Source organism: Poecile atricapillus, chromosome 6 (assembly GCF_030490865.1).
Source record: "Poecile atricapillus isolate bPoeAtr1 chromosome 6, bPoeAtr1.hap1, whole genome shotgun sequence".
In the NCBI taxonomy this organism is placed as follows: Eukaryota; Metazoa; Chordata; class Aves; order Passeriformes; family Paridae; genus Poecile; species Poecile atricapillus.
This window is the reverse complement of record NC_081254.1, coordinates 22,065,351-22,074,423: the sequence shown is the minus strand read 5'-3', so window position 1 is coordinate 22,074,423 and position 9,073 is coordinate 22,065,351. Positions and strand designations below refer to the sequence as shown.

The window sequence follows — 9,073 nt, the reverse complement described above, 5'->3', positions numbered from 1 at the left end:
TCCTCTATAAAAAGCACAGCTAGGGAACCATCACTGACAGGACAAACTGGTATGCTAACTCAAATAACCCTGTCAGTTTGCCTCAGTGCAGGGACGCCTCTCAGGATGAAGAAAGAGTTATCCTGGCTCTGCAGAATCCTCTCTGCTTGTATTGGCAACCAGGAACTGGGACACCAGTCCACGGCCATGAAATACGTGCTCCAGATTACCAATTAGGCACAAAGTTATTGTATCCAGTCTGTATTTACTGACTTGGGCAATGATCTGCCCGTGAAAGGCTCTGGATCTCACTACTGTTTTTTTTTCTTGCTAAACATATCACTTTAAATAAACTTTCAAGATGTTTTCCAAGTTGGGAAAAACAGGTATTTTACCCAGCAGGAGCAAAATATTTTATAGCACCCAACAGTGCAATGAGCTACTGCATAGCAACAGAAATATGTGCAGGAAAGCCTTGAGGCAGCTCCTGTTTTACAGGCTTCAAGCAGCTCTTAGTGCCGGCAGACAGTGTGATAGAGCAGCCCCAGCTGCTGCATGGGATCCCTGATAACACAGCAGCCCAGCTAAGCAGTGTGTGGGGGAAGCTGCAGGGACAAAGATTCAAGTAGCACAGGCTTATAAAACTCCAGAGTTATTTACTAATATTTTGTCATGGGTAAGTAGAAGAGATTTGGTTAGTGTCAGCCATGTATCCAGTCTTCTCTTATACCCACAGGTATGTTTGGCCAGGCTTATGTTTGGCCTTGCAGGTAGGTGGCTGGGTTCGAAAGTCTTTGTAGCTCCTCCAAAAGAAAAATAAACTTGTGACTAGTAAGGCTACTAGGAAGGCTTCCAATACACAGATGCTGTTTTCTATCACTTTCTGTAGACAAACAATGAGAAAATATCATCTGCCTTTGAGAGGGAGCCAGCAGTCACCAAAAGATAAGAGAAGGGAAAAGAGAGGAAGAGCAATGGGAGCAGCAGGGATGCAACTTGAGAAGTGGAAGACTAGGGAAGGTTGTCCTGAGTAACTGGCTCTGGGGAACAGAGCAGGACTTTCCAAAGCCTTGTCTGCATTGCCAGTTACTGCTTCAGGCTTCATCTGGGTGACACTTAATGTCATATATTGTCATGGAAGGCAGAACTTCAGTCACCAAGGGGCAGAAATAAGAAACTGAAGTGTTACTGTCTCGTGAATATTCTCATTATATGTACAGAGGCAGATACTGATCCATGTGCCATGCATTCATCACTAGGAGCCTCTAGCCTTTCCTTATGTTTTTTTCCCCCTGCTTATGTGCAGCTTGACTCCAAGATGGAAGCGCCCTTGTCATCATCTGCTATGCTCACACCCTATCTTCTAGTAAATTCTTACACATAAGCAGCAGAGCTTTTAATTTCCTTTGCTCACAAATCAAGAAGAGAAAAATCCTTTACTGTGTGTTCATCACTCTAAGCCCCTTTGCTTCACGTAGAACACAGGACTTCCTGCTGTGCATTTGTATGTGGTCTCTCATACCAGTAAAAGCTGTGAACGCAGAAAATCACAGTTCACAGACTCCCTATCACATCTTGTAGTGCGACTGCAAGTTATCACCACCCTTGGGAAAGAGCAGCTGAGCAGCAAGAATGTGGCAGTGGAACTGTTGATCCATAGAAGACACAGAGAGGAAGTAACCGGGACATTGTCTTTGAAGAGCAGTAACTCAGGGATGGATGTTTTCTAGTAGGATTACTCACAGCCTGCAGAGGACAGCACACTGTCACCTGTGGGCTGTCTACAGCTTCTGCAAGGGCTTTTCTGCCACGGGGCCTCTGGGAAGAGGGACACCAGCAGTGCCACAGTACTGCTACGGCTAATGCTGCGGGGCTGCCTTCCACTAGCTTTGTCTCTTTCCTCTGGAAAAAGGCAGTAGATAAAATGTGGGACCTACAGCAGGGTCTGTCATCCTCAGACAGTGCACTGATTACAAGGTGTGGGAGGTGAAAAGTTATCAGCACCATTCACATTAAAAGTTCAAAAGTACTTTTTCACTGAGGACAAAGGCATTTTTATTCCAGAATGATGGATTTCTGGTCCTGGGAGCGTTACCCTACACAGGGTTCCAGCTCCTTTCCAAAGAGACAGAGAAGGCTATAATTTAACATTTAAGCACCGGGCAAGGTCCTTTAGCAGCGCCCTGAAGCAGCCCCGCAGCGGCATGTGGGACACCTCCAGCACGCGAATGGCCCATGCAGCGAATCCCTGTTCGCTCCCTGGCTGCTGGAAAAGCCGCGTGCTACAGGGAGCCCTCCTCGGATCCCGCGTGCCCGCAGCTGCCGCTGCCCTTCCCGAAGGACGAGGGAGCAGGGGCAGCTCCGGCCGCGGGGGTGTGTCCGGCGGCGGCGCTGGGGCACCGGGCAGCCCCGGCCTCAGCCCCGGCCGCAGCCCCCCCTGCACGGCCCGGCGGGGCCGCCCCTTGGCCACGGCCCGCGGCCCGGCCCCATAAAGGCGGCGGCGCGGCGGGCGCGGCCCAGGAGCGGCGGCGGTGGCCCCAGCGGCGGTGGTGGCCCCAGCGGTGGCCCCAGCGGTGGCGGTGGCCCCAGCGGTGGCGGTGGCCCCAGCGGTCCAGCACAGCAGGTAAGCGCCGGCGGCGCCCCGCTGCTCTCCCGGCCGTGCGAGCGGGCCCCGCCGGGCGCTGCCCCCGCCGCTGCAGCCCGCAGCTGCTCCGCTTGTGGCGTGGGGTTTGCACGCTTGGCTGTTCTTTGCTATTTCGGTGTTGCGTGGGCTTTGTTCCTTTTATTTTTTTTCCCCCTTTCTCTTTTTTTTTATTTTTTTTTTCCTTCCCCTGACACTGCAAAAACTCGGGTCACCAAAGTTGCAGAGAGAGTATTTCTGAAGCCTTAGTTCTTTTCCTAATAAAGCAAAGCAAAAGTTGATTAATTTGATTCGGGTACTCTCCTCCTACTGCTTATTATGGTAAATATTCCACAGTAAAAAAAAAAAAAAAAAAAAAAAAAAAAAAAAAAAAAAAAGATGAGGCCAGTGCAGTTTCTGCTTTATTTTTGGCAAGGCTCTGGAATACCAGTGAGAACTCTGGGAAGCAAAAAGCAATTTATTTAAGCGACAAAGCAAATGCCTTTCCGTGACTCAACAAAACTCTGCATTTCCAACGCGGACTGCATCCATCTCAGCAGAGATGTGGTACAGTTGAAGCCTCTTAGAAACAGTCAAGCTGTCTGGCCTTGAGTGGGCCATGGCCTTGCACAGTAATTTTGATATCCATCATCTGAGAGGGAGGGCTATGAGTAATTCTTTACAAATAGAACTGTAGCATTCTTATTGAATACTTGCAGCAGACTTTCAGCATGGTCTTCAGGGATTATCAAAAGTTGTTTTAAAGTCAATTCTTGAATCCTAATGAGGTGAAAAAATAGTATGTCCCTCTCTTCTCCTGCTTTTTTCCCTGCTTCGCTCAGCAGTTGGCATTAACTGTGCAAAGAACCCTATTACTTAGACCTTATTGCTTAGAATTACGGGTTCATAGCCCATAAAAATATTTCTAAAAGTGCTTTAGTATTTTTAGTCAACCAAACAAGTGCCTAAAAAGAATGACTAGTAGTTGTTCAGAGCCACAGAATGATGGTTCTACATGAAGATACACAGAATCCCATCTGATGCTCCAATGGGATAGGCAACTTGCTTAATATAGTGCTGTCTGTGCTCAGAGATGAAGCAGCTGATCCAGCTTGTTGGAATTTTAAGACCTCACTCAGGGCCTCTAAGAGGGAAATTCAAGTGGATGAGCACTTCCACTTTAATTGTATCTCTTTTACTTGTTACTAGAATGTTCTTTTCTGTATTTTCAAGAAAATACGTTCAATTAGCTTTCACTAAAATCTGTTTTTCAGAGGTTTAGATAAAGAAAGGAGAATAGATTTGAATTGAAGAAGTTTAGCATTGGCAAGAATGACTGACTAGTCTCACCCTGGTTCCTTAGGTAGAACTGTCAATTTTGATTTAGGCTACATTGTTTAAAGCTATATAGAGATGAGGCTGTGAATAATTAAGAGAATGGATGAAGTAAATACACATTCTTGAGAACCTTCTTATCTGATGTAATGAATGATAACATCCTGTGTTTCTTCTCCATTCAGAATGATACAGATCTTGGAGCCGAGACCCTTGCCCAGCTCCATCATGCCTGTGGATATGGCCATGCGAATTTGCATAGCCCATTCTCCACCGCTGAAGAGCTTTCTCAGCCCCCTCGAGGACTGCCAAAGAAACAACTTTGTGAACAGACTCAAACCTCTCAGGCCGTGCCTTCAAGTGAAACATGACTCTGACAATCAGAAGAGCGACTGGAACCACTCACCAGCCCGAGCCAAGAAGCACGTTGTGTTTGCAGACTCCAAGGGGCTGTCCCTGACAGTGATCCACACCTTCTCCGAGTTCCAGGAGCCCCCTTTGTGGGATCTGCAGTTTGACCTCTTAGGCATTGAGGACATAAAACTCCATGAGGAGAAAAACTTGGTTCTGGGTTTCCCTCAGCCCTCAGCTGACTACCTGGACTTCAGGAACCTTCTGCAGAAGAACATGGTCTGCCTGGAGACCTGCACCCTGCAAGAGAAGGTGCTGTCAGGCACCGTGAAAGTAAAGAATGTGAGCTATGAAAAAAAGGTTCAGGTTCGTATTACTTTTGATACGTGGAAGACCTACAAAGATGTTGAGTGTGTGTACATGAACAATGTTTACAGTGATTTTGAAAATGATACCTTCTCATTCACCATTGATTTCCCTCCTGCCATTTCCTCCGAAGAAAAGATAGAGTTTTGCATTTCTTACCAAAGCGGAGAACATACCTTCTGGGACAATAACGAGGGTCAGAATTACAAAGTTGTACACACAGAGTGGAAGCCTAATGGTGTTCAGGTACCATCTGCCAAGGAAGGCTATGTAGATCTGCAGACTTCAAGGAGAAGACAAGAGAGAGAACCTGATCAGCTGGGCAGTCCAAGGTTGTCCAGTGGCCTCTTCCCCCAGTGGCAGAGCTTGGGTCAGATTGAAAGTTCATTACCGTATTGGTGATCCACACTACCACTTGGCAACAAAACAGTGCTAGTTCACATACTGCATGGTGAAACCATGGTGAAACCACCTGGCAGATTTTGTTTGCTGTCTGAACAAATCCAAGTTCATTAGACTGTGGGACTTGTTAAACCATGTTGTGCTCCTGAAGTTCTTAGCCAAACCTTATCCTTGGAAGGAAAGAAAACCAAGGTGCAACTTACGTGTATGCTACGTACTGTAGGAGTAGCTTGCCTGTATCTCAAGTATATGCTGCTTTCTTCCTGCTGTCAGCTCTCCTGGGTCACTAGAGAGAGAATTGCAAAGTAGTATGGAAGGCAGTGGTGTCCCAGCAAGCTGTGTGTGAGAGTATGTGTGTGTGCACAGGGATGGAAACAGAATGTCACAACTCATTTTGTACCTACCAGGAGTGCAGTAGATGCTGTCAGGAGGCTTGCTGTGACCCTCTACATGCTTGTAGCAAAGGCAGGTAGGGATGCATGGCAAAGATTTGTGGCTTTAATGCATGTTAAGAAACTTGGAGAGGATAATGGAAAAGTGGGAAAACAGGAAGAGGTAGAATGTGCTACATAACTTGGAGATGTGCAATGTTCTAATTACTTCTTTCCAAAGCTGTTTTTCTAAATCTCAGAGAAAGATCTATGGGATAAAAAGGAGACTAAAGAAAGTGATGCAAAATGAGTAGTAGAAGTGACCACTGCTTTAAGAAGGCATCTCTGTCCTTACTGTCTTTGTGAAGCCTTGCATTTCGTATCAGATGTAACCTTGATTTCACCATCCTGCTTATTTAGCAGGGAGATGGTTGCCTTTCAATCTTAAAAGAAAAATGTGCCTTTGAAAAGATTTTAAAGCCACCCTAATATGTCAAAAATAGGGTTAGGCAACAAAATAAAGCGGTTTGTGAATTTCCTACTCTGTAGTATCATTAGGTGATTCCACTCATCACCTGATCTAATCTTACAGCATCTTATGGTTGAGTGTCCTGCTCCTAGCTGCAACATTAGCCATGACTTTTCACAAGTAACATAGGCAAGGTCCTTCATATTGAAGACAGTGAATTAGCTGCACTTTGTGAGAGCTAATTTCTTTAAAAGAGCAGGGTCGTTACTATTTTTTTCCTAGACTGAATATAGGCTTGTACATAGAAAACTGTTATGGTTTATTTTACCTCATTTAAAATTTTTTTTTAGACTTTAGTAAACTAATATATATTTTGTATGCTTATAATTTAGCTTCTGAGCTGGGTTTCATGCAAGACTTGTGTGAGAAATTGTCCAGTACATGCTCAAAAGGTGTGAATGCTGGCACACCTTTTATCTATACAGAAATGGTGTTAACATCAAAAAATAAATCACATTTTTGTCACAGCTAAGAAGTATAATAGCCTGAGTGTGAAGCTACTTGCAGTGCAGCGAGATGTTAAATACTAAGGTGAAATAAGCCTCCTCCACTAATTGCACTTTTCCTTATGTAACCTTTGTTGTTATGTGTAAACTAGCCATTTTAAGAATAAATTTTATTTTGATACATCTGGTTCTGTGTTAGCTCAATCTATCCATTTTCTCAGCTTCTGTAAAACAGACTTAGCTGTGATACGAGGTACAGCCAGTTTGTTCTGTGCTATGGGATCTGCTAAAGCTGGCTGTGGTATGGCATCTCAGGTCAGAAGCTGGCATTACCCTGAAAATTAAATCCAAGCTCTTCACTAAATGAGAGATCCTTGGAAGTATTCACCTTGCAAGTGGTATCATTTTAAAAAACACTGTATCTTATTAAATTTATTTTCTATAATATAATATTTTGGTTTGACAGATTTTTTCAAGGACTTGCTGTGCTGTGGGCAAGTCTGGCAGGAGTGCCTTTTAATCTGAGGGCCAGACTTACCTGCTGAGCTAGAGCATATGTGATGTGTGGATGGGTGAATCTAGACAGCAGCACCTAATGTTTTCTGGCTTGGTTTCACCTTGATTTGCCTAGTTGTGCTGCCTCCTGTGGCCGTGCTGCTGCTTAGGGCCGTTGGAGGTTGTACCCAGGAATCCACAGAACTGCCATCAGTCCCAAAGGACTCCCTGCAAAACAAAGTGTCTGCTGTGAGCCAGCCATGCACCTCTGATGCTGCAGCGTGGCCTCATGGGCACTGAGAATGGAGAGAAGGGTGGCGTGGTTTCCAAGGGCCCTCGTCCCCTGGGGCATGGGCAGAGGGCACCCCTACTTCTCCATGGCCATGGACAGCTGCACAGAGGGACATTTTTCAGTACATTAACTCACTGACAAGATGCAGTTTAATTTGGTCTGCTGCACAAAAAGTCAAGGGTTTCCAGCAAGAAATCTAGCTTTAATTGTGGAAAAGCAATTCCCAAAAGGCAGAAGACATGAAGCTAACAGCAAATTGCTGACCTGAGGAATTAATTTAGTACAGCCATTTCCACATGGCCAATCTACCAATCTCAGACTCATTTACTAAGTACCTAGGTCTTAGTGGGCAGGAGCTCCTATATACTGGACCACCTCTGGTCCCTGCTCTAGAAAAAAATGTGAACTAAAGAGAGATTTGTAACTTAAATGGCTTGAAAGCTGCTCTGCCTCAATGGGAAATTTGACTTCCACAAACCAGATATAAGGCTACTGGGCAATGCAGAAGCCCTCTAGCATGAGGAAAAGCAGAATTTCTTATCCTCTAGCCAGGCTTTGAGACCAGCCCAACTGCCCTGCTCCTGACTGAGACATAAATCACTTAAAAATACTAGAAGACAGATTCCTTTGAGCAAGCCTTGGCTTTGAGCCATCTGCTTTGCAAAGATGCCTTGCAAACGTCCTACTTGCCCAGCAGAGAGTCAATGTGGTGCTGTGGTGTCACTCAGCAGCTTCAAAGACCTCCCTCAGCCGAAAGGGAAAAGGATTTCTCCTTTCTCCACTCAGTACCAAAGCAACACAGTTTCACTCCTTCCTCTTTTAAAACAGCCCATATTTAACGCTAAAGCTCACATCCATCAAAAAGGTAACAGACCCCTGGAGAAAAGTATTAGCAACGCTAAAGTGGATTAACTGAGAAAAATACTAATCTTACAAATATTTTTATCAAACACTGAGAAAAACATCACCATTGGAAAATTGTCATAGCTTCTTAGATGCTGCCCTTTCAGACGTATCTGTTCCAAAACCTGAAGTTATAAAGCAGATGTGGTCCTTGAGAGAAATGCTTGCAACCTGTGGCATCATCTTATTCTCTCAGGAAGTCAATTTTTCAGCTGCACTGTAGGTCTGTATTTCCACCACTAATGTGACAGCAGTGAATAACTGGATTCACTCCTATACCTCTGCAGTGTCTGACTTTCAGTAATAGCCTGTGGGTGTCACAGTGCTTACAGACTTTATTCTTCAAACATGAGTGTTTCAAGTTGGATTCCTAATAGCTGTGCTCACTTTTGCGAAACTAGATCTAATTTTGCTGTGCAAAATTAAATTAAAATTTTCTGGTGTTTTATATTAACGAAGATCTATCACGCTGGAAGATCAGTGTCTGAACATTTCCTGAGAACATAATTAGAATTTTCATGGGCAATTAGTGAATGTCTTTTTCTGTAGTTAAATATAATTAAGCAAGTCACCACAATTTATATGGTAAATCTGGTGTATTAATGGTAATGTGGTAGATGTTACGGTATTAAATATGCAATACGGTATTAAATAAAGCAACAACTCCCATCTCTCTCAGACACTTCTGAGATTTAAAATTAAATGTAATCAAGAATAAAATATTTCCGTGAGGCTTAAATAAAAGAAGGTAAGAATGCACTAAATCCTCATGAGAGGTCTCTGCTCCTGTTTAAAGAACCACCTGTACTTCAGACTTTCCTGGCTGGCATTTGCTTCACCTATTTTTACAGCTTTTCAGTTATGGTGGCTTCCAATTATTCTTTCCTCATTTTAAGAGCCTCCTCAGGTTAGCCTGATTAAAATTAAACTCTTAGCTTCTTGTTTTATTCCACATAGACAAGAAGAAACACCTACCTGTATCTT

The 9,073-nt window shown here is 44.3% G+C and overlaps 1 protein-coding gene across 1 annotated transcript; it reads left to right on the top strand.

The window, feature by feature from the left end:
• Positions 1–2,458: 2,458 nt before the first annotated feature.
• PPP1R3C (protein phosphatase 1 regulatory subunit 3C) lies at positions 2,459–6,580 on the top strand. Its single transcript, XM_058841717.1, has 2 exons — positions 2,459–2,602; positions 4,120–6,580. Exon 2 carries the CDS (start codon positions 4,121–4,123, stop codon positions 5,051–5,053), a length of 933 nt encoding a protein of 310 aa, XP_058697700.1. The 5' UTR covers positions 2,459–2,602; position 4,120; the 3' UTR covers positions 5,054–6,580.
• Positions 6,581–9,073: the final 2,493 nt, after the last annotated feature.

Bases quoted from the DNA above. Each gene is read 5' to 3' on its own strand.
- PPP1R3C (XM_058841717.1), top strand. From the start codon at position 4,121: ATGATACAGATCTTGGAGCCGAGACCCTTGCCCAGCTCCATCATGCCT.